This window comes from Microcaecilia unicolor, chromosome 7 (assembly GCF_901765095.1).
Source record: "Microcaecilia unicolor chromosome 7, aMicUni1.1, whole genome shotgun sequence".
In the NCBI taxonomy this organism is placed as follows: Eukaryota; Metazoa; Chordata; class Amphibia; order Gymnophiona; family Siphonopidae; genus Microcaecilia; species Microcaecilia unicolor.
The window spans coordinates 309,107,295-309,132,235 of record NC_044037.1 but is presented as its reverse complement, the minus strand read 5'-3'; the positions used below and the strand labels follow the sequence as shown (position 1 = coordinate 309,132,235).

General features: G+C 48.2%; 1 protein-coding gene across 3 annotated transcripts in view; it reads left to right on the top strand.

Annotated features, from left to right (window-relative positions):
• Positions 1–1,617: 1,617 nt before the first annotated feature.
• The window catches only part of CHPF (chondroitin polymerizing factor), a 40,073-nt gene continuing 16,749 nt past the window's right edge, over positions 1,618–24,941 (top strand). The window contains exons 1-2 of one of the 3 annotated variants that reach the window (XM_030208844.1): positions 1,618–1,982; positions 22,223–22,787. In XM_030208844.1, the coding sequence (XP_030064704.1) occupies positions 1,687–1,982; positions 22,223–22,787 (861 nt within the window). In that variant the 5' untranslated portion in view covers positions 1,618–1,686. Of the gene's footprint in view, positions 1,983–3,878; positions 3,888–6,898; positions 6,912–22,222; positions 22,788–24,941 lie in introns of those variants that run through there. The other 2 variants (XM_030208846.1, XM_030208845.1) reach the window with 2 other exon arrangements.

Here is a 24,941-nt window from a genome sequence, read left to right as displayed (position 1 = left end):
TTCCCACTCATGGCAGGCTCAATGCGGCTTACATGGGGCAATGGAGGGTTAAGTGACTTGCCCAGAGTCACAAGGAGCTGCCTGTGCCAGGAATCAAACTCAGTTCCTCAGGACCAAAGTCCACCACCCTAACCACTAGGCCACTCCTCCACTGTTGCTACTATTGGAGATTCTACATGGAATGTTGCTATTCCACTAGCAACATTCCATGTAGAAGTCGGCCCTTGCAGATCACCATTGTGGCCGCGCAGGCTTCTGCGAGTCTGACGTCCTGCACAGACTCACAGAAACAGAAGCCTGCGCAGGAATGTTGCTAGTGGAATGGCAACATTCCATGTAGAATGTCCAATAGTAGCAACATTCCATGTAGAATCTCCAATAGTATCTATTTTATTTTTGTTACATTTGTACCCTGCGCTTTCCCACTCATGGCAGGCTCAATGCGGCTTACATGGGGCAATGGAGGGTTAAGTGACTTGCTCAGAGTCACAAGGAGCTGCCTGTGCCTGAAGTGGGAATCAAACTCAGTTCCTGAAGTGGGAAGCGAACTCAGTACCTCAGTTCCTCAGGACCAAAGTCCACCACCCTAACCACTAGGCCACTCCTCCACTGTTGCTACTATTTGAGATTCTACATGGAATGTTGCTATTCCACTAGCAACATTCCATGTAGAAGTCGGCCCTTGCAGATCACCATTGTGGCCGCGCAGGCTTCTGCGAGTCTGACGTCCTGCACAGACTCACAGAAACAGAAGCCTGCGCAGGAATGTTGCTAGTGGAATGGCAACATTCCATGTAGAATCTCCAATAGTAGCAACATTCCATGTAGAATCTCAAATAGTACCTATTTTATTTTTGTTACATTTGTACCCTGCGCTTTCCCACTCATGGCAGGCTCAATGCGGCTTACATGGGGCAATGGAGGGTTAAGTGACTTGCCCAGAGTCACAAGGAGCTGCCTGTGCCTGAAGTGGGAATTGAACTCAGTTCCCCAGGACCAAAGTCCACCACCCTCACCACTAGACCAGTAGTTGATTGTTAAGTACTTGATTCCCATAACATGATTTCTGTTTTGGTGCCGGTGCAAATATCTCTGCACAAAGACAGGAAATCCCTATAACCAGCCCCTCCAAATGATTTACAATTTAGAGCTAATGACTTCTCTAAAGCTGCACAAGCCGGCATGTTTGAAAATGTAAGTAAAACTGTCAGGACAACGAGGATGCAGCAGCTCATAGCTGTGCTTGCCTTCTTTTGAGTGTACAACATGACAAGGAAACAAAGGCTAAGTTAAGTGGCTTCAACTTTTTGACGTCAGCCCGCCTCCTTTTTCTTCACACAGTGGCTGCTGCTATTCTGACATCTAATGCGCAGGTGCAGCGATGAACCGCTTCTCCCCTTCTGCCTCTGTTGCTTAGTAACCGAGCTTCGGCTCTCCGACTGGCCAACCCCCCTGCAGTCACTGGGCTCAGCCTACTTGGGCCGACCCGTTCTCGCGCCTCTCAAGCCTCGCTCTGACTCGCAGCCAATGAGCAGAGAAGGGGCGGTGCTTGCGTGCCGTCGTCTTGGGGTTAAGGGACTGCTGGGAGGGTTTGACACGTCAGAGCGCGCCCGGTGTTGCGCGGAGCGGTTGGGGTGGTGGGTTGCGCTCGGGGAGGGCGTGTGGCGGGGACACCGAGGCTGAGTCATGCGCCCCTCCATGCTGCTGTCCCTCGTGCGGCCGGTGGGGCCGGTGGCGGTCGGTATCTCGCTGGGCTTCACCCTCAGTCTGTTGAGCGTCACTTGGGTGGAGGAACCGTGCGGGGCACCGAGCCCGGGGATGGAGGAGTCGTTGCAACAGCAGCAGGGGGGAGGCGGCAACGCGGCCAGGAAGCCCAACTCCGTCTTGGCCGGTCCCGGCTCCGACAACGGCGAGAGCTGGGAGCCCAGGATTGTGCCCTACAAACCACCCAGCCCACAGGTGACCCCCAAGAAAACCGTCAGGTAAGAGGGAGGAGGGGGTCCAAGAAAACCGTCAGGTAAGAGGGAGGAGGGGATCCAAGAAAACCGTCAGGTAAGAGGGAGGAGGGGATCCAAGAAAACCGTCAGGTAAGAGGGAGGAGGGGGTCCAAGAAAACTGTCAGGTAAGAGGGAGGGAGGGGGGGCCAAGAAAACTGTCAGGTAAGAGGGAGGGAGGGAGGGGAGGTCCAAGAAAACTGTCAGGTAAGAGGGAGGGAGGGGGGGCCAAGAAAACTGCCAGGTAAGGGGGGGGGGAGGGAGGTGGGCGAGAGGCCCCCAAGAAAACTGTCAGGTAAGAGGGAGGGAGGGGGGGTCCAAGAAAACTGTCAGGTAAGAGGGAGGGAGGGGGGGCCAAGAAAACTGCCAGGTAAGAGGGAGGGGGGGGGGTCCAAGAAAACTGTCAGGTAAGAGGGAGGGGAGGGAGGGGGGGGTCCAAGAAAACTGCCAGGTAAGAGGGAGGAGGGGGGCCAAGAAAACTGTCAGGTAAGAGGGAGGGGGGGGGAGGTGGGCGAGAGGCCCCCAAGAAAACTGTCAGGTAAGAGGGAGGGGGGGGAGGTGGGCGAGAGGCCCCCAAGAAAACTGTCAGGTAAGAGGGAGGAGGGGGGGCCAAGAAAACTGCCAGGTAAGGGGGGGGGGAGGGAGGTGGGCGAGAGGCCCCCAAGAAAACTGTCAGGTAAGAGGGAGGGAGGGGGGGTCCAAGAAAACTGTCAGGTAAGAGGGAGGGAGGGGGGGCCAAGAAAACTGCCAGGTAAGAGGGAGGGGGGGGGGGTCCAAGAAAACTGCCAGGTAAGAGGGAGGAGGGGGGCCAAGAAAACTGTCAGGTAAGAGGGAGGGGGGGGGGGAGGTGGGCGAGAGGCCCCCAAGAAAACTGTCAGGTAAGAGGGAGGAGGGGGGCCAAGAAAACTGTCAGGTAAGAGGGAGGGGGGGGGAGGTGGGCGAGAGGCCCCCAAGAAAACTGTAAGGTAAGAGGGAGGGAGGGGGGGTCCAAGAAAACCGTCAGGTAAGAGGGAGGGAGGGGGGGTCCAAGAAAACTGTCAGGTAAGAGGGAGGAGGGGGGCCAAGAAAACTGTCAGGTAAGAGGGAGGGGGGGGAGGTGGGCGAGAGGCCCCCAAGAAAACTGTCAGGTAAGAGGGAGGAGGGGGGCCAAGAAAACTGTCAGGTAAGAGGGAGGGGGGGGGGAGGTGGGCGAGAGGCCCCCAAGAAAACTGTAAGGTGAGAGGGAGGGAGGGGGGGTCCAAGAAAACCGTCAGGTAAGAGGGAGGAGGGGGTCCAAGAAAACTGTCAGGTAAGAGGGAGGGAGGGGGGGCCAAGAAAACTGCCAGGGAGGAGGGGGGCCAAGAAAACTGTCAGGTAAGAGGGAGGGGGGGAGGGAGGGTCCAAGAAAACCGTCAGGTAAGAGGGAGGAGGGGGTCCAAGAAAACTGTCAGGTAAGAGGGAGGAGGGGGTCCAAGAAAACCGTCAGGTAAGAGGGAGGAGGGGGTCCAAGAAAACTGTCAGGTAAGAGGGAGGAGGGGGGTCCAAGAAAACTGTCAGGTAAGGGGGGGGGGCCAAGAAAACTGTCAGGTAAGAGGGAGGGGGGGTCCAAGAAAACTGTCAGGTAAGAGGGAGGGAGGGAGGGGGGGGGCCAAGAAAACTGTCAGGTAAGGGGGGGGAGGGAGGTGGGCGAGAGGCCCCCAAGAAAACTGTCAGGTAAGAGGGAGGGAGGGTCCAAGAAAACTGTCAGGTAAGAGGGGAGGGAGGGGGGGCCAAGAAAACTGTCAGGTAAGAGGGAGGGAGGGAGGGGAGGTCCAAGAAAACTGTCAGGTAAGAGGGAGGGAGGGGGTGCCAAGAAAACTGCCAGGTAAGGGGGGGGGAGGGAGGTGGGCGAGAGGCCCCCAAGAAAACTGTCAGGTAAGAGGGAGGGAGGGGGGGGGTCCAAGAAAACTGTCAGGTAAGAGGGAGGGGGGGGTCCAAGAAAACTGTCAGGTAAGAGGGAGGGGGGAGGGAGGGTCCAAGAAAACTGTCAGGTAAGAGGGAGGAGGGGGGCCAAGAAAACTGTCAGGTAAGAGGGGGGGGGAGGTGGGCGAGAGGCCCCCAAGAAAACTGTCAGGTAAGAGGGAGGGAGGGGGGGGGGTCCAAGAAAACCGTCAGGTAAGAGGGAGGAGGGGGTCCAAGAAAACTGTCAGGTAAGAGGGAGGGAGGGGGGGCCAAGAAAACTGTCAGGTAAGAGGGAGGAGGGGGGCCAAGAAAACTGTCAGGTAAGAGGGAGGGGGGGGGAGGTGGGCGAGAGGCCCCCAAGAAAACTGTCAGGTAAGAGGGAGGGAGGGGGGGTCCAAGAAAACCGTCAGGTAAGAGGGAGGGGGGGGGTCCAAGAAAACTGTCAGGTAAGAGGGAGGAGGGGGGTCCAAGAAAACCGTCAGGTAAGAGGGAGGGGGGGTCCAAGAAAACTGTCAGGTAAGAGGGAGGGAGGGGGGGCCAAGAAAACTGTCAGGTAAGGGGGGGAGGGAGGGGGGCGAGAGGCCCCCAAGAAAACTGTCAGGTAAGAGGGAGGGAGGGTCCAAGAAAACTGTCAGGTAAGAGGGAGGGAGGGGGGGCCAAGAAAACTGTCAGGTAAGAGGGAGGGAGGGAGGGGAGGTCCAAGAAAACTGTCAGGTAAGAGGGAGGGAGGGGGGGCCAAGAAAACTGCCAGGTAAGGGGGGGGAGGGAGGTGGGCGAGAGGCCCCCAAGAAAACTGTCAGGTAAGAGGGAGGGAGGGGGGGCCAAGAAAACTGCCAGGTAAGAGGGAGGGGGGGGTCCAAGAAAACTGTCAGGTAAGAGGGAGGGAGGGAGGGGGGGTCCAAGAAAACTGTCAGGTAAGGGGGGGAGGGAGGTGGGCGAGAGGCCCCCAAGAAAACTGTCAGGTAAGAGGGAGGGAGGGTCCAAGAAAACTGTCAGGTAAGAGGGAGGGAGGGGGGGGGGGGGCCAAGAAAACTGTCAGGTAAGAGGGAGGGAGGGGAGGTCCAAGAAAACTGTCAGGTAAGAGGGGGGGAGGGAGGGGGTCCAAGAAAACTGTCAGGTAAGAGGGAGGGAGGGGGGGCCCGAGAAAACTGCCAGGTAAGAGGGAGGGAGGGGGGGTCAAGAAAACTGCCAGGTAAGAGGGAGGGGGGGGTCCAAGAAAACTGTCAGGTAAGAGGGAGGGAGGGAGGGGGGGTCCAAGAAAACTGTCAGGTAAGGGGGGGGAGGGAGGTGGGCGAGAGGCCCCCAAGAAAACTGTCAGGTAAGAGGGAGGGGGGGATCCAAGAAAACTGTCAGGTAAGAGGGAGGGGGGCCAAGAAAACTGTCAGGTAAGGGGGGGAGGGAGGTGGGCGAGAGGCCCCCAAGAAAACTGTCAGGTAAGAGGGAGGGAGGGAGGGGGGGGTTCAAGAAAACTGTCAGGTAAGAGGGAGGGAGGTGGGCGAGAGGCCCCCAAGAAAACTGTCAGGTAAGAGGGAGGGAGGGAGGGGGGGTTCAAGAAAACTGTCAGGTAAGAGGGAGGGAGGGGGGGCCAAGAAAACTGTCAGGTAAGGGGGGGAGGGAGGTGGGCGAGAGGCCCCCAAGAAAACTGTCAGGTAAGAGGGAGGGAGGGGGGGCCAAGAAAACTGTCAGGTAAGGGGGGGAGGGAGGTGGGCGAGAGGCCCCCAAGAAAACTGTCAGGTAAGAGGGAGGGAGGGGGGGTCCAAGAAAACTGTCAGGTAAGAGGGAGGGAGGGGGGGGCCAAGAAAACTGTCAGGTAAGGGGGGAGGTAGGTGGGCGAGAGGCCCCCAAGAAAACTGTCAGGTAAGAGGGAGGGAGGGAGGGGGGGGTCCAAGAAAACTGTCAGGTAAGAGGGAGGGAGGGGGGGCCAAGAAAACTGCCAGGTAAGGGGGGGGGAGGGAGGTGGGCGAGAGGCCCCCAAGAAAACTGTCAGGTAAGAGGGAGGGGGGGGGGAGGTGGGCGAGAGGCCCCCAAGAAAACTGTCAGGTAAGAGGGAGGGAGGGGGGGCCCGAGAAAACTGTCAGGTAAGAGGGAGGGAGGGGGGGGGCCAAAGAAAACTGTCAGGTAAGGGGGGGAGGGAGGTGGGCGAGAGGCCCCCAAGAAAACTGTCAGGTAAGAGGGAGGGAGGGAGGGGGGGTCCAAGAAAACTGTCAGGTAAGAGGGAGGGAGGGGGGGCCAAGAAAACTGTCAGGTAAGGGGGGGAGGGAGGTGGGTGAGAGGCCCCCAAGAAAACTGTCAGGTAAGAGGGAGGGAGGGGGGGTCCAAGAAAACTGTCAGGTAAGAGGGAGGGAGGGGGGGCCAAGAAAACTGTCAGGTAAGGGGGGGAGGGAGGTGGGCGAGAGGCCCCCAGAAAACTGTCAGGTAAGAGGGAGGGAGGGGGGGCCAAGAAAACTGTCAGGTAAGGGGGGGAGGGAGGTGGGCGAGAGGCCCCCAAGAAAACTGTCAGGTAAGAGGGAGGGAGGGTCCAAGAAAACTGTCAGGTAAGAGGGAGGGAGGGGGGGCCAAGAAAACTGTCGGGTAAGGGGGGGGAGGGAGGTGGGCGAGAGGCCCCCAAGAAAACTGTCAGGTAAGAGGGAGGGAGGGGGGGTCCAAGAAAACTGTCAGGTAAGAGGGAGGGAGGGGGGGGCCAAGAAAACTGTCAGGTAAGGGGGGGAGGGAGGTGGGCGAGAGGCCCCCAAGAAAACTGTCAGGTAAGAGGGAGGGAGGGAGGGGGGGTCCAAGAAAACTGTCAGGTAAGAGGGAGGGAGGGGGGTCCAAGAAAACTGTCAGGTAAGGGGGGGAGGGAGGTGGGCGAGAGGCCCCCAAGAAAACTGTCAGGTAAGAGGGAGGGAGGGGGGGCCAAGAAAACTGTCAGGTAAGAGGGAGGGAGGGGGGGGGTCCAAGAAAACTGTCAGGTAAGGGGGGGGAGGGAGGTGGGCAAGAGGCCCCCAAGAAAACTGTCAGGTAAGAGGGAGGGAGGTGGGCGAGGGGTTCCCCAAACAGTCAGGTAAGAGGGAGGGAGGTGGGCAGGCGAGGGGCCCCAAAATGGGCAGACGAGGGGCCCTCAAGAAAACTGTCAGGTGGGTGAGACAGTCGGGTGAGGGGCCCCCAAGAAAACCGTTGGGCGAGAGGGAGGGAGGTGGGTGAGACAGTTGGGTAAGGGGCCCCCAAGAAGACGAGTGAGGGACAAGGGGGGACCTGAAATTGATCAGGTGACTCTGAGCTGACCAGAGATTAGAACTTTTTGTGCATTATAATCCATCAAATGTTAGATTTGTTCTGAGTTCTAATCCTCCTCTTGCCCACCTATTTATAAAATATTAGATTAATTCTGAGTTTTAATCTATCATAGTAGATGACAGCAGAAAAAGACCTGCACGGTCCATCCAGTCTCTTATTTCTCCATCCATAAGGTATTACAACTCATTCTGACTTCTACTACTTCATTTCTATGGCGCTACTAGCCGTACGCAGCGCTGTACACTTGAACATGAAGACAGTCCCTGCTCGACAGAGCTTACTTCTAATCGTCCTCTTATCCCCTCCTGTTTGTTGGACTTTCCAGTGGAAGCTTTTTATGATTTACTAATTCGTTCACTCTGGAGTTTTAACTCTGGAAACCAAATTCTGAAATGTATTAAGTTGGTCTAATATCAAGGTGTCATTTTATAGTTATATCTTTATTTCTGTGCATTCAAGCCTTGCTACTAAGATAGAAACAGGAGCAATCCAGAGAAAAGGTAACATAATTGTGCAAGGTCTGCATCAAATGCCGTCCTAAGTAAGAATGAAGGGTAGTTCTTTGCCTGAAAAAAAGTCTTCTGATCAATGGTAATGTAATAGTTTTCATTTAGAGAGAGACAAGCCTGGGAGTGACTTGATTCTACCATCAGTGGTGGGTTTACATTCTTCCATAAACATGTGCTTCGTCAGATTCAGGGTTATATTTATTTAAATGACCTTCAAAAATTAGTCCAGGTTATTATATCTTCTTGCCTGGACTAATACAATAATCTTTATTTGTGTCTTCCAAAAAATACAGTAGACATCTAGGCTTCAGTTGCTTCAGAGTAACTGTCACTAAGAGTTCTGCAGAAAACTAAATATGAATAAGCTACTCAATTAAAAATGCTTCACTGGCTTGGAAGAAGGTAAAAGGCGGATCTTACTGACCTAATGCTTAAATCATTGAAAACCGGTTATGAAAGTCTGATTTACCAGATGTTTCTGGATCTTTTAAGGACTACCTTAAAAACCGAATCCTCTTCTCTTTTTTTGACTGCCTTAGCCGCTTTCAGTACGCAGGGAGCTCTCATATTGACGTGGTCAGTCCTTCGCTGCCTATTCCTGTCCCCTATGTCGTGCCATTTCTTCCATTGGGGTCGGGGCCCAACAGAATGTCAGCTTGGAGATTTCTTGCATGACAAAACAGGCAGCGGCAGTCAAAACAGAAGAGTGCGCCTGGCCTGGCCTATCTAGTCTCAGTACAACTTGTGGCTGCTGGGAGAAGGGAAGTCTACAGGCCAGTAGCAACAGGCAGGGGTGTAGTGGAAGCTGCTGTATGGGTTTTGTGGGGAGAGGGACAGTTGAATTATTATCCAGGAAAGAGGAAATAGATACTAGACTGTGGGGGTAAGGGTGGGCAGCGGAAGAAGAAATACTGCGGACAATGGGGGTAAGGGAGGAGACATACTGGAGATCAAAGGGGCGGGATAGGAAGGAGAGACATGCTGGAAATAACTGAGGGGCATGAAGGAGATCAATGCTGGATATAAGGGGAGAAGGAAGGAGACATGCTGTGGAATCATGGGAGGATGAAAAAGGTGAGAGATGGAGGAGAAGTGAAATGCTACGCATCACGGGCAGAGGGGGGAGGATACAAATGCTGTTCCATACATCTCAAGCTTCTGCTATATTGTACAAGAGAGATGCTAGATGCAATGGCAGGGTGTGGGGCATATGGGACGAATACTGAACAATGGAATGGTAGTGAAGGTAGATGAAGATGCCTGATAGGTGCATTGCTGGTGTGGGGTCTGGAAGGAGCTTGTGCCCCCTTAAACTAAAAGCATTTCAGGTATCTGGTCACAAATAATCCCCTTTAAGAATTCTGCATTTCTCTCCTTTTCCATCCTCCCATGATTTACAGTATCTGTCTCCTCCTCCCCTCTCATAATTTCCAGCAATGTTCACCTTCCTTCTCTTCCCCCCACCCCCAAGAATCTCCAACATCTCCCTCCTCACTTCCTCCACAATATCTCTAGCATGTCTTTCATTCCCCTCGCTTAATTTCCAGCATGTTTTCCTTCCTGTTCTGCTCCCTTGATCTCCAGAATGTCTCTTCCCTTACCCCATTGTCCGCAGCATCTCTTCTTCCACTGTCTCCCCTTCCCCCACTCCACGTTGTCTAGTATGTAACTATTTCGTCTTTGCTTGAATAGTAGTTATCCAACTTTGTCTCCCTCCCTATTTGCTCCCCCCCCCAAAAAAAAACCCATACAGCAGCTTCCAGTATCCATCCTTCCCATTGCCACCAGTCCTTAGATGTCCCATCTCCAAACCACCACAAGCTCTAATGTGACTTGATCAGCAAGGTGTACTCTTTAGTTTTTACTTCACTGATGTAGTTTGTCATTTTCTGTTGGGTCTTGCCCCCTGGATCCCTTTTTTTTTTTTTTTTTTAAACACCCTCCAATTTCAGGTACTACAGGTGATTTTAATGATGGGTTACAGAAAACAAACAGCTGATCTGCAATGTAATAGTTGAGTTCTTTCATTACTCTGGTGTGCATACCATCCGGTCCAGGTGATTTACCACTGTTTAACTTGTTGGTTTGTTGCAGTGCATTTTCCAGGTTGAGACTTATTTCAGTTACTCTGCATGGTCACCCTTGAAAACCACCTGTGGTACAGGTAGATCTCATGTATCTTCTGTAAAGACCAAAGTGAAGAATTAATTCAGCTTTGCTGCTATGGCTCTGTCCTCCCCGAGTGCCCCTCTTAATCATTGAAGATCTAATGATCCCATGGATTCCCTCACAGGCTTTCTGCTTCTGATTATACCTGAAAATTTTACTATGAGTTTTTGCCTCTGAGGTAGTTACAGTGAAACCAGCACATTATGGGCCCTACGGTAAATAGTAGTTGCTTAAGTTCTAAAGAGCACAAAAGTTTATCTTGTCTGTTCTCGGTTGTGTTTAGCTGATGCCCAGTGATGATGCCAATGTGTTACCACCAACGCAAATAACCAGCATCTTCCTTCAACAGTGCCATTTATTAGTGTAGTACAGAGCAGATTCCAGTAGATCATAAACATTTCTGTATACGTATAAATAGATGCAGTGGACTGAAAAGCAGGTAAGCCGGGATTAAAATACTGCTCGCACTGGCTTCTTGTGACCTTGAGCTATCCACTTCACCCTCTACTGCGCCAGGTTTGACTTAGATTTTAAACCCTCTGGGGAATGGACCTACCCTGCTGTATCTCTAGCTTCCATCTAAAATCCTAACGCATAACTCATGAAACAAATATTTGTGTGTTAACATTTCGCTTATCACTGTTCTCCCCAAGAAATATTCTATTTGGCAGCCTGACGCCATGCTGGGTCAGAGGCAGGAGTTGAGTGAGCATCAAACCTGCTTCTTTGAAGGTATTTGGTGGTGGGGTCATGAGGGTGTGAAGCCCTAGACACCAGGCATATTTTGAGGGGTTGGGGGGTCACTAGTGTGCCAGTCCTCTTGGGGGGGGGGGGGCTAGGAGGGAGTTGGGGTGCCATAATTTAGGGAGCCTGGTGGGGGGCGGGGCTAACCTTCTCTCTCGCTTCAGACAATTCAGGTAATTTTCACATTGTGCTAGCTTTTGAAATCAGCTGTGTACTGGAATAGCCTGATTTTAATTTGCTGTGTGCCGATGTGTACCGTGTGAGCTAATTCCCGCACTGAGCCCATTTCTGCATCATGTGGCTGGTGACTTGTTCATCTCCTGGGTAAATACGAGAGACTTTCTTTTATTATAGACCACCTTTTGGCCCAAAAAGTTACATCTATCCCCAAAAAAGTTTATAGAAGAAAAGCAGGATATGGGGTGGCTGTGAAGAAACTGAATAATATAGATTGCCTAAGAATTGTAGTAGCTGAACTGGTCTACATACCAGAAAACACCTGAAAAACAGAACATCAAGGCAGCACAGTTAAAACAAAGAATTTTTTAATTTATTTATTTAGTACCTGGCATCTGGGAGCTGAGGGAGGCTCTGAGACATGTACAGTGAAAAGAATCCTACACTGACACCTGAGAAGTTAGAGAGTATTAAAACTAAGGTTTAAAAGGAATTGCATGTAATTAAGGTATTTTCCAACAGAAAGGACTACAGTTTGGAAATGTGACACACAGGCTGGAGTCTCTGTGCTGAAGTTACAGATAAACATGTCTGTAAGTCACTCCAAGGACTTGTTGTGTTTTTGTTGACTTAGTCCCATCTTGTTCTCTCTAATTACAAAGACCCAGGCAGACTAGGAGGACAAAGTGAACTGGATTAGTTGCTTGTCCAGCAGCAGAACTGAGTGATGAAACTCAAGGGGTTTTTAAGTTAATGAACCAGCACTTGTTTACAGTCTGATGTCCAAGATGGTCATAAAATTAGGCATGGAGGCCTAGAGATAAGAAGGAGAGACATGATAAAGTTTAACATTGGGTATTTGAGACACAGAATTCAGCCACTTATCAAATGTGGGCCTGGCAATGGAGTTAAAAAGTCCCCAGTCTTTCACTGGAGTGCTTAATTCCTTCAGGCCAGCAGCCGCTTGCTGTTCTTATGACTAGTGTTTTTTGTCTTGATTTCTTGCCCTCTCAAGAACCAGGAATTGAAGATGGTATTTTTTTTGTTTTAATTGTATGCAAATAATTTAACATTCAGAGAATAAACCAGTGGTTCCCAAACCTGGTCCTGGAGGCTCCCTAGCCAGTCAGGTTTTCAGGATAGCCACGATGAATATTCGTGAGATAAATTTGCATGCAGTGGAAGCAGTACATGAAAATCTTTCTCATGAATATTAATTATGAGTATCCTGAAAACCTGACTGGCTGGGGTGCCTCCAGGTCCAGGTTTGGGAACCACTGGAATAAACGAATGACAAGAGAAATAGTGGAAATAATGTAACAAAAGAAAACTAAATTCTGTAAGAAATTAAACCCCAAAACTTAGACTTCATAAAGAAATAGGCCAAGACTCAAAGAAATGTAAATACCTTAAAAAGTAACCCCCCCCCATTCAAAGTGTCGTCATTGCAGTGCATCTTAGTAAACGGGGATAAATAATTAACCAAGCAAGATGTGAGGGGGTAACACTTGTAGAGAAAAAAAGGAGGAGGTGGGAGACGGTCCTCACAGAACAGTGAGCATTGTTCAGGACTGTGGGGGCTGGCTGGACCTCAGAACCAGAACCCAAGCCCCCAAACCAAATACTCAGCTCATTTTCTTGGACACCAGCCTTGGCATCCACAAAAAGAGAACTGCAAACAAAGTAATCTTATCACATTAGCAACTGTTTATTCTTACAAAATTAGCAGCAAAGCAGAAACTAGTTTCTTAAGCAATAAGGAAAAACAGCCAGTGGCTCACCTACTAAGCCCCTGGCTTCCCAGAGGCTCAAGATAGTCGGTGGCCAACCTGCCCATAGTATCCGAGTCCTTATCTTCTCTTAGCTCAGAGTACAAAGAGCTGGTTCTGTAATATGTCATTGTCTGTTTATTACGTGATTGAGAAGGCACATAAAAGATAAATTTCCTGGGTCCTTATTGGACACATTCTTAGAAGCTTTTTATTACAGTTGTACAAAGTAAGGCTCATAGTTCTGAGGAAAAAGGTCACATTCTCAGGAATCGGTTTGTTTTCCTGTTCCAGCTTTTCTCCTGCAGCTCTGGGCCAAGTTCTCTTCACCTGTCCCTAGATTTCTTCTTCCCACACCCTTCTAGCCATAAATATAGTGCTGATGGAACAATGGCCACCTGCTCCTGCTGGATCCTCTTTGAAACACACATAGTTGTGGACATAATTTAAACAGTAGCAAAGTTCCTCTCCTCAGGGAAAAGAGGGGGGGGGGGGGGGGGGGGCTTAGTTGATTTGGCCTGAGCAGTGCAGGGAAATGAATGCTTTTGATCCACAGTAAGAAATGTATTTAATATTTCACCGCCTGTAGATCTGTACTGGGCCTTCATATTTACTAGGCCATATTCTCAACAGCATCAAACAGAAAAGTGAGGCGAATAGCAAGAGGATATCCAATATGCAAGGACCTTTATTGTAGCAATCACGTAAAAGGACCCGACATGGCAGTGTTTCGGCACATGTGCCTGCCTCAGGGGTCAACAAGCCTAGTAATGATGAAAAAAGATTGTATAAACATAAAAATATGCTTACATAATTGCTTATATTAATATAAATAAAATGCTGAAACATAAGTGTCGTATATCAAAAATATAAATAGTGAAAACTTATGCAAATCATAAAGTGAAAGGCAATGAATGCAGAGTATTAACATATATTCTCATGGCAGTAGTGCACAAAAGATAATATAACATGATATCCATTAAAATGTGTCAAGGTTTAATGGCATTATAACATATAATATTTATTAAAATGCATCCTAGTTTAAAAAATATGGGTGGATATGGGTTCTTCTAAACAAGCTACTGCCCATAGCAACAATAAATCAACATACCTGTCGGGCCAATGTTGGTAAAAAAGAAACTTGAATCTGAAGGGTTTAGTGTGTTTTTGCTGTGAAAATCAATGTGCCTTCTAAATTGAAAACACACTTGAAGTAGTCTGGACAGCGATAGTGTCTGAGACAGAATTAAACAATACTGCACAAATATCAGTATGGTTAAGAAAATACGGTATTAAAACACTAATGTACAATGCTGATGTAAAAAAAATATATTTTAAATCCACCCAAAAGTTGTCAATGAAACAGTACACTAGTGTCAATTTAGCTCTACTTAATTTAGAGAACCTTACGATACAATCTAACCGAAAATTCTTAAAGCAGCAGGGGTGTCAGAATAGTGATGGATTTTCATGAAGTGCTGAAGTTTTTCATGATTTTACTTGTGCAGTATTGTTTAATTTGTATCTGTCAAATGAGAGCTTTGTGGAGCGTGAGTGCCTTCCCACCCGTCGCGCAAACGCAGTCTCGGTTCTTCTTTTTTTGCGTGAGAAGGTGCTTTTTCTTACCATCTTACCATCTCATTAGCTATTTTTTGTGCTTTCCTGCTATTTTTTCATATTGTGCCCTGTTGGAACTTCCATTTTCCTTCCCTTTAATTTTATTAGACTTTTTTTTTTTTGCCAGATTTTAAAGTTTTGTTTTTATTTGTTTTTCCATTGTCATTGTCTGCTTTTACGCCTGGACTTCGGCCACGATTTTCCATTTCCATGCCTCACCCCTTTTCAGACACCGTTGCATCATTTAATTTATCTGACCAAGTTTTTCCGTCCATGTCCACAAAGATTCCCAGTGGCTTCAAGCGCTGTACCCGGTGCAATCTGACAATCTTTTTGGAAGGACGACTTCTCTATGAGCAAAGGCTGAAGAGGCTGGGGCTCTTCAGCTTGGAGAAAAGGCGGCTGCCAGGTACTTGTGACGTGGCTTGGCCACTGTTTGGAAACGGGATACTGGGTTACATGGTCTGACCCAGTATGGCTACTCTTGTGTTCTTATAGTTTTGATAGGCCTGAGTTACCTCTCAATTCCATGGTGGTGGCATCCACTCTCAAAAGTCAGGAGTTCCATGGATTCTCGGCACCCATAAGCAGAGAAGCTAGAACCCTGAATTCTTTTGGGAGGAAGATGTACCAGGCTTCAATGCTCATTTTCTGTATTCAATTTTACTAGCTCTTCACAAGCTTGCGAAACTTGGTGTGCCAGCTGTCGGACTTGATTGACATGCTCCCTTTGGAGCAGGGCAAGGCTTTTGCCAGTTGGTCAAGCAGCAGAAGGCAGCTTGGTCAGGGGCACTTATGACACTTTTGATGTTTTGATGTGTCATCCAGGATCTCTGCTGAAAGAATAGCAATGTGCAGACTCTCATGGCTGCATGTTTCTGACTTGGAACATTCTGTTCAGCAGAGAGTGGTGAATGCTCCTTGCTGGGAAGAGGGGGGGCTAACCGATTTTGGAGAAGGTTGAAGAGGTCACTGACCAAGAAATACAGATGCCATCTCTTCTCTCTCCCGCCGGGTGCCTTCTGCATCAGCCTCCTCAGCTAGGAGGACTTTTGGCAAGCCAAGGAATAGTTCCTATTAGTATTCTAGGCGTAGGTACAACTCTTCGGCTTGCCAACCTACTGAGGCTCAGCCCCAGTGCGCTCGTTCACATCAGCAGCATGCACCTAAGGGCCCCTGTTGCTCCCCAGTCAAAGCAAGGGATGAGCTTTTGACTGGCTCCAGCAGAGCATAGCCACAGTAAGTGTCCGTCCTGGATGACTTGCCAGTCGGGAGGAAGCTGAAGTTTTTTCAACAAAGGTGGCTTCTTATAACCTCTGACCAGTGGGTTCTTCAAATAGTCCATCTCAGATACGCCCTTAATTGGTATCTCAAACCTCCAGTTTGCCCACCGAGAGCTCATTCATTTAGCTCTCAGCCCATCTGAAGGCCCATGTGGTCCAACCCATTCCACCAGGGGAAGAAGGGCAGAGCTTCTATTCCATTCCAGATACTTCCTTGGGGGGGGATGCGCCTCATCCTAGTCCTAAGGGCCCTGAACAAATTCCTAGTCTGAAAAATGTTCAGAATGTTTTTCCTGGGCACCCTTCTCCCAACGATTAGGAAAACGATTGGCAATGCTCTCTGGACTTAACTCTTTAGTGTCCAATGTCCCCGTAATAAGCCATGTGGGAACATTGGACACTAAAGGGTTAAAGGATGCATATGCTTGTAAGTATCTTCGATTTTGTGTGGGAACACATCACTTTCAGTACCAGGTGTTGTCTTTTGGCCTCACATCTGCTCCTAGGTTTTCACCAAGTGTGTAGCAGTAGTTGCAGCATCGCAACACAGACTGGGAGTCCATGTGTTCCCATATCTCGATGATTGGCTGGTGAAGAGCACCTTGGAGGAGGGTGCTGAGGAGTCCATGTAGATGACTGTTTGGGTGCTTGAGCTACTAGAGTTCATTTTCAACTACCACAAGTCCCATCTCCAACCTGTCTAGCAATTGGAGTTCATTGGAGCCCTGCTCGACATGCAGAGGGTTTGAGACTACCTCCCAGAGACGAGAGTGGACAGTGTTTCACTTGTGTCCAACGTTCATACCCTGTCCTTTATCCTCGCCTCTTTATTCTCTCACCCTTAACTCAAAACCTACCTCTTTGCCACTGCTTTTGACTCCTAACTCACTTACCCTGTCCTTTATGCTCACCTCTTTATTCCCTCACCCGTAATTGTTCTGTTTACCCGTCTTCTGTAGATTGTAAGCTCATTGAGCAGGGACTATCTTCTAAGTATGGTGTACAGCGCTGCGTATGCCTTGTGGCGCTATAGAAATAAGTAGATAGATGTTGAGATTGTTGGGCCACATGGCTTCCACTGTGTACGTTACACCCATGACGTGTCTTTACATGAGATCAGCTCAATGGACCCTGGCTTCTCAGTGGTATCAAGCCACGGGGAGTCTAGAAGATGTCATGTAAGCATCCCCAGAACTTGTAAACTTTCTTCAGTGGTGGACCATTCAATCCAATTTGACTCTGGGCCTTCCATTTCAAATTCCTCGGCCACAAAAAGTGCTGACGACAAATGCATTTCTCCTGGGGATTGTGAGCTCATGTAGATGGGCTTCACAATCAAGGTGCTTGGTTTTCCCATGAAGTGAATCTTCAGGTCAACCTCCTGGAGCTTCAGGCAATATGGAATGCTCAAAAGGCTTTCATAGATCGGCTGTCACACCAAGTTGCGATGTATTACACTAACAAGCCTTCCTCCTCAGTTGGAGGACAGGTCTTCTGTATGCATATTCTTCAATATCTTTAGTAGGAAAATCTTTGAAACTCAAGCGAGACCACGGAACCATGATTCTGATCGTGCCATACTGGCCACGACAGGTATGGTTCCCTCTTCTTCTGGAATTATCCTCCGAAGAACTGTGGAGATTGGAGTGTGAGGGGTTACTTCTACATCCCAACCTCCAGTCTCTGGCTCTCACAGTTTGGATGTTGAGAGCCTAGAATTTGCTTCCTTGGGTCTCTTGGAGGGTGTCTTCTGGGTCTTGCTCGCTTCCAGAAAAATTCCACTAAGAGGTATTACTCTTTTAAATGGGGGAGGTTTGCCATCTGGTGTGAGAGCAAGGCCCTATATCCCCTTGCTTGCCCTACACAGATCCTGCTTGAATACCTTCTACACTTGTCAGAGTCTGGTCAGAAGACCAACTCCATAAGGGTTCACCTTAGTGCAATTAGTGCTTATCAACGTGTAGAAGGTAAGCCCATCTGTGGACAGCCGCTAGTTCGATTTCATGAAAGGTTTGCTTCTGTCAGCCCCCTATCAAAACTCCATCAGTGTCATGGGATCTCAGTGTCATTCTCATCCAGCTGATGAAAGCTCCTTTTGAGCCACTGAATTCCTGCCATCTGAAGTACTTGACATTGGAAGGTAATTTTCTTGGTGGCTACCATTGGGAAACGCACCATTTCAATTTGGCTGTTAGATTGTGTTTCCTTCACTTATACCCAGGCTGAGCTGGCCTTTGGCGGGTCATGTCGGAGCCATGGCTGTGTTGGTAGCTCATTTGAGGTTGATCTCCATTGAAAAAATTTGCAAGGCTGCGATGTGGACGTCAATCCACACAGTCGCATCACACCACTGCCTTGAGCAGGATACCAGATGCAACAGTCGGTTCGGGCAGACAGTGTTAAAGAACCTATTTGGGGTCTAGAATTCAACTCCACCCTCTTAAGCCTGTTTTAATTTGTTCCAGGCTGTACTGTCATTCAGGTTGTATATAGTTTCAGGTTAATCTGGTCAGTATTCTCAAAGGAGAAGGGTAGTTAATGGGGTTCCCCAGGGCTCTGTGCTGAGACCGCTGCTTTTTAACATATTTATAAATGACCTAGAGATGGGAGTAACTAGTGAGGTAATTAAATTTGCTGATGACACAAAGTTATTCAAATTCGTTAAATCGCGGAAGGATTGTGAAGAATTACAAGAGGACTTTACGAGACTTGGCGTCTAAATGGCAGATGACGCTTAGTGTGAGCAAGTGCAAAGTGATGCATGTGGGAAAGAGGAACCCGGATTATAGCTACGTCATGCAAGGTTCCACGTTAGGCGTCATGGGTCAAGAAAGGGATCTAGGTGTTGTCGTGGATGATACGTTGAAACCTTCTGCTCAGTGTGCTGCTGCGGCTAAGAAAGCAAGTAGAATGTTAGGAATTATTAGGAATGGAAAACAAAAATGAGGATGTTATAATGCCTTTGTATCGCTCCATGGTGCGACCGCACCTCGAATATTGTGTTCAATTCTGGTCGCCGCATCTCAAAAAAGGTATAGTGGAATTAGAAAAGGTGCAGAGAAGGGTGACGAAAATGATAAAGGGGGTGGTACGACTTCCCTATGAGGAAAGACTAAAGCGGCTAGGGCTCTTCAGCTTGGAGAAAAGGCAGCTGAGGGGAGATATGATAGAGGTCTATAAAATGAGTGGAGTTGAACGGGTAGATGTGAAGCGTCCACACTTTCCAAAAATACTAGGACTAGGGGGCATGCGATGAAGCTGCAATGTAGTAAATTTAAAATGAATCAGAGTTTTTCTTCACTCAATGTGTAATTAAACTACTACTACTACTTAACATTTCTAGAGCGCTACTAGGGTTACGCAGCGCTGTACAGTTTAACAAAGAAGGACAGTCCCTGCTCAAAGGAGCTTACAATCTAAACTCTGGAATTCATTGCCAGAGAATGTGGTAAAGGCGGTTAGCATAGCGGAGTTTAAAAAAGGTTTGGACAGCTTCCTTAAGGTAAAGTCCATAGACCGTTATTAAATGGACTTGGGGAAAATCCACTATTTCTGGGATAAGCAGTATAAAATGTTTTGTACATTTTGGGATCTTGCCGGGTATTTGTGACCTGGATTGGCCACTGTTGGAAACAGGGTGCTGGGCTCGATGGACCTTTGGTCTTTCCCAGTATGGCAATACTTATGTCCTTATGTCCTTGCCGTTGCTAGGCCCAGTTGACCATGTTTGTTGTTTTTGGTGAGCCTGGATGCTAGGGGTTCCCCACTTGTGAGAAGAGTGAAGACTGCTTGTCCTCAGAGAAAGTGAAGATGCTTACCTGTAGCAGGTATTCTCCGAGGATAGCAGGGTTTATATTCTTACAAGTGAGTGATGTCAATCCGCATCGTCTGGTCTGACGTTTATCAAAGCCAATTGTGGAGCGCGAGTGCCTTCCCACCCATTGCACAAATGCAGTCAGCTTAGTTTATTTTTTTGCTATAGTATTAAACTGAGTTGACTGTGTTTGCACGACAGGTGGGAAGGCACTTTCACATTTGCGGTGGAGTACGGCTCACCCTCCACAAAGCTCTCATTTGGCTTTGGTAAATGGACTGGGCAACGTGGATTGGCATCACCCTCTTGTGAGGATATAATGCTGTCCTCGGAGAATACCTGCTACAGTTAACATAAGAGTAGCCATACTGGGAAAGACCAATGATCCATCCAGTCCAGTATCCTGTCTTTCAGACAGTGGCCAAGCCAGTCACAAGTACCTGGCAGAAACCCAAATTGCGGCAACACTCCATACTACAAATCCCAGGACAAGCAGTTGCTTCCCATGTCTGTCTCAATAGCAGACTATGGATTTTTCCTCCAGGAATTTGTCCAAACCTTTTTTAAACCCAGATATGCTAACCACTGTTACCACATCCTCCGGCAAAGAGTTCCAGTGCTTAAATATTTGTTGAGTGAAAAAATATTTCCTATTTGTTTTAAAAGTATTTCCATTTAACTTCCTCAAGTGTCCCCTAGTCTTTGTACTTGTGGAACGAGAAAAAAATAGATTTACTTCTACTTGTTCTACACCACACAGGATTTTGTAGACCTCAGTCATATCTCCCCTCATCTGTCTCTTTTCCAAGTTGAAGAGGCATAACCTCTTTAGCCTTTCGTCGTATGAGGGGAGTTCCATCTCCTTTTATCATTTTGGTCGCCCTTCTTTGAACCTTTTCTAATTCCGCTATATCTTTTTTGAGATACGGTGACCAGAACGGAGCGCAATACTCAAGGTGTGGACTCCCCATGGAGCGATACAGAGGCATTATAGTGTGTTCGGTCTTATTCACCATCCCTTTCCTAATAATTCCTAGCATCCTATTTGCTTTTTTGGCCGCTGCTGCACACTGAGCAGAAGATTTCAGCGTATTATCTATGACACCCAGATCTTTTTCTTGAGCGCTGACCCACAAGGTGGACCCTAGAATCAGATAACTATGATTCGTATTATTCTTTCCAATGTGCATCACCTTGCATTTGTCCATGTTAAATTTCATCTGCTATTTGGATGTCCGGTCTTCCAATTTTCTAAGGAGTACCTGCAATATTTCACCATCTGCACGTGTTTTAACAACCTTGAATAGTTTTGTATCATATCGCCTCACTTATTCCGATTTCCATAGCATTGGTCCGAATACAAATCCCTGCGACACTTCACTGTTCACCCTCCTCCATTGAGAGAAATGATCATTTAAGCTTACCCTCCTATCCCATGACACTTTGTTTTTTTTCTCAGGAGTCTCTCATGAGGAACTTTATCAAAAGCTTTCTGAAAATCTAGGTACACTACATCAACTGGCTCACCTTTATCCACATGTTTGTTTACGCCTTCAAAGAAATGAAGCAAGTTGGTGAGGCAAGACTTCCCTCTGCTGAACCCATGCTGACTCTGTCCCATTAAACCATGTTTATTTATATGTTCTGTAATTTTCTTCTTTATAATAGTTGCCACTGTTTTGCACGGTACCGATGTAAGGCTTACCGGTCTATAATTTCCCGGATCACCCCTACAACCCTTTTTAAAAATCAGCATCACAAGTTCCTGGAGGATACATTCATAGTCTGCTATTGAGAGAGACGTGGGGGAAGCCACTGCTTGTTGCTGGGATCAGTAGCATGAATCTTGCTACTATTTGGAATCCTGTCAGATACTTGAGACCTGAATTGGCCACTGCTAGAAACAGGACATTGGGCTAGATAGGCCATTGGTCTGACCAAGTATGGCTATTATGTTCTTAACATAATTAATTCCTGGTAATCTAGTGGGTTGGGGGAAATTAAGCTGCTTTAGACCTGGCAGTAAACATCTTGTGTTGTGCACCTGAAAAAAAAAAACCTTCTGTACAGTGGATTAGTTTATACCCAGTGCATTTTTATGGGTTGAGTTCCAGCTTCTACACCATCTACACCATAGAAAGTTACATATAGTGAAACCATAGCAGTCCAGAAATTCCTCTGTTAAAATCTCCTCTCCTGGTCTCTGCCCTCAACCCCCAGAAACTATCCCAACTGCCTACAAACTGCTCTCTGCAGCTTTACCACTATCCTGCAAACTACCCCACTAAAGCTACATCACCCTGCGAGCTGCCCCCCCCCCCAAAGCAAAGAATACTCTTAGCAACAGTCTCTCCCCCCCAAATGAGCCTTTCAACTGCCCAAACCCCCATAACTCATCTTCCTCAAATGCATCAGTAACCCCACAGGTAGCCCCTGCAAATGTGGAAAATTGAGCCTTGCTCTGAGTCTTTTGTGACTGCACCTATTTGTTAACTCTCTTCCTCTGGTCTTGAGTCTAAACTGCATAGAATAGGAATGATCTTTTCTTGGTGTATGGCTGGTAGTGTCCCGGATCAGCCAGCTGTTCAGTGCCAGATCTCGTGTGTCCTGTGATCCAGTGATACTCATGTCTAGGACGAGCAGACGAGGCAGTGAGTTCAGCCTTGATCCTGTGGGGTGGCAGGTTATTGAAATGACATTGCAGTTAGAGGTCACACACTGAGCAAACTGGTAAGAAAAGAATGTGAAAATCTCAAGCACAAATGTCCAGAACTAGTTTGTCTCTTAAAAGAATCACACAAAGTAAGGTGTGCCAGTCACATTGTGAGAGGGCAGCGAGCGTGGACTAGACACTAGTTATTTTTCTTCTGCCCTTTGGTCATTTATTTCATCAGTACTGTGTTCCAGTGCAGACTGCAGACCTCACCTCTCTTTCTTTCTCTCTCCATTTCAGGGCCAGGTATATAAGCACCGAGCTTGGCATGCGGGAGCACCTCTTTGCCGCTGTGCTTACCTCAAAGACAACACTGAACACACTAGCCGTGGCTGTGAATAGGACGCTGGGACACCGGCTGGAGAAACTGGTGTATTTCACTGGTATGAGGAGTCGCAAAGTGCCCCATGGCATGACGGTCATCACACATGGTGATGACCGACCCATATGGAACATGTACCAAACAGTGAAATACATTCTGGATCATTACATCAATGAATTTGATTGGTTCTATTTGGTGCAGGATGACACATACACAGATGCTCATCGGATCCAGGGCCTGGTTAGTCACCTCAGCATCGACACAGATTTGTACATGGGCCGGCCTGAGGAGTTCATTGGGGGAGACACTGAGGGCCGCTACTGCTATAGTGGCTTTGGCTACTTGATGTCCCGAAGCCTCCTGATTAAATTACAGCCACATCTGGAGAATTGCCGTAATGACATTCTGAGTGCCAAGCCTGATGAGTGGCTAGGACGCTGCATTATCGACTACACCAATGTCAACTGTGTGGAGGAACACCAGGTAAAGGCTGGGGGGGTGGGGGGCGTAGTCAGTTATGTTGGGTTTTGAATGTTTGGACTGTGACAACTTTTGTAGAATACAATGGAGTTGATGTGTAAACTTTCTAACCATGTTTCATGCCTTGCTCAGTAGGAGGTGATGAGTGGCATTTTAAGTGTGTATAATTGCTCCCATTGGCTCAGGGCTTGTCTAAGACCTTTCTGTTTCTGTGGGAAAGGGAGATGAATGGATTCTATTAGTTTTCAGCTAGTCAGTTTGAGGCGTATTTGACAGGCCCAGGCCCAGCTGTGAAAGGGTTTTATTGTGGCTTTATTGGGAGGGTGAATCCCCCCCCCCCCCCCCCAACATACATTTGACAGACGGAAAATAACAGTAGCTCTTGGTTATGTGAGGGGTTTCTGGTTTTGAGTCAGTTGATTTAGTACTACCTTGTTCAGGCAGAGTCCCCTGAGAAAGCAGCCTTGCTACGAACATCCATTACTGAACTGCTTGTTAATAAGCTGGTCAGGCTTTAAGGTATGTGGGCTGCAGAATGGCAAACCTTGTCCCATCCAGCCCAGTTTTCTATACTTGTGTATCCAATGGCTCCTAGAACAGATGGTTGCAGTTGGATGCAGAACTTTATTAGGGGGCACTGTCTTCGAATGGATTAGTTTTGTGCATACCATGTAGTAGATATCAGTTTGGAGGGTTTGTGTCTGGAAGAGCATGATAGGCAGATATCCATAGTAAAGTCTAGTTGGTGGTGACAGGACCCAGGGTATGGGTGACCATTTAGATGAACTAATCAAGTTGTTAGGGTAGGAAGTGAGAAGGTCAAGCGTGTGACCGTGCTTTTGGGTTGCACCCTTTATTTGAAGTTGTCACTAATTTCCAAGAAGATTTTAAAATTAATAATGTTGCTGTCGGTGTCATCCTCTAAATGCAGGATTAAATATCCAAGATTATTAATTTGGAGAATTGAGATGGTGAGAATGAGATGTTTTCTAACGTGTTCAAATTTGGACCAGGAGGTAGGAGGGCGGTATAGGAGGAGCAGGCCAGTCTGGCTTGAATTGAATGAATCGCTGTGGGGTTTACATAGGATGACTTGGAAGAAGCTTTTGTAGATAAGAGCTAGTTTGCCTACTTTTTAACCTTGTCTTGGGGTATGTATGATGTCTTATCCAGGAGGGCAGAGGTGGGGTAGGAGTGGGCTTTCCACATCTGAAAGCCATGTCTCTGCTATGACTAGGAAGCCCAGATGTGAAGACTAGAAGGTAATTGATAATAGGATTTTGTTCCCTATTTATCTGGCATTGACGTATATTGCTGGAATAGGGGTAATAGAGCTCTCGGGGAGGGGTGTAGAGGCATGTCTCGGCAGTTCTAAGAGGAGGCTTGATTTGGGTTGTGGTGGAAAGGTGGGTGGAGTGAATTTGGGAAATGTTTGGGGGACACACCCCTGTGTCGTATAGTGATTAGCAGCTGTGAGGTAGCCAAGTAAGCTCTTGTAGGCATGATGGCAGTGCTGGGTTGTTTCCTGGACTTGGGTCTTTGAGCTGTTGTGAGCACTACAGGGATGTGACCAAAATTGGTCATATTGGGATGATTGTCTAATAGGGCTATGGAAAGTAGTAGAAGCCACCGCATATTGGTGAGGCTGTGAAGGTGCAAGATAGGGGGCGAGGAGGGCAGGTGGTTTGCTTTGTGAATGTTAGTGTGGGCATGCGAAAGATGGGGACTACAGCATTGAAGCCATCAATTCTGCTAGGGTGGTTAGGTATTACCAGAGGTGGAAGAATTGCTGGCCAGAAGAGGTGTTGCGATGGGGTTTGTTGTGCAGTGAGGATGGAAGAGCTTTTATTCATCTCTGTAGGAGTGGGTCCGACTTGGTGACTTCATGTGTTGTGACAGTGTCGAAGTGCCAAATTGGTGGTGTGATAGTGTCTGTGCCACATGAAGGGACACACACAGGGAGGAGCACCTTTTGGCGTGTCCCTTTGGCATGATGCCTGAGATGCGATGCCTTAGAGGTGGGTGTGCTGTAATGGCTGTTTGATGCTGACGTCACTGGTGGATCTCAAGGCGGTGCAAGCACAGCTGATGGCTATGTGGTGCTGAATCTCAGGAGCCTGGAAGATCAAGGGTGAGGCGGGCTATAAATTAAATAAA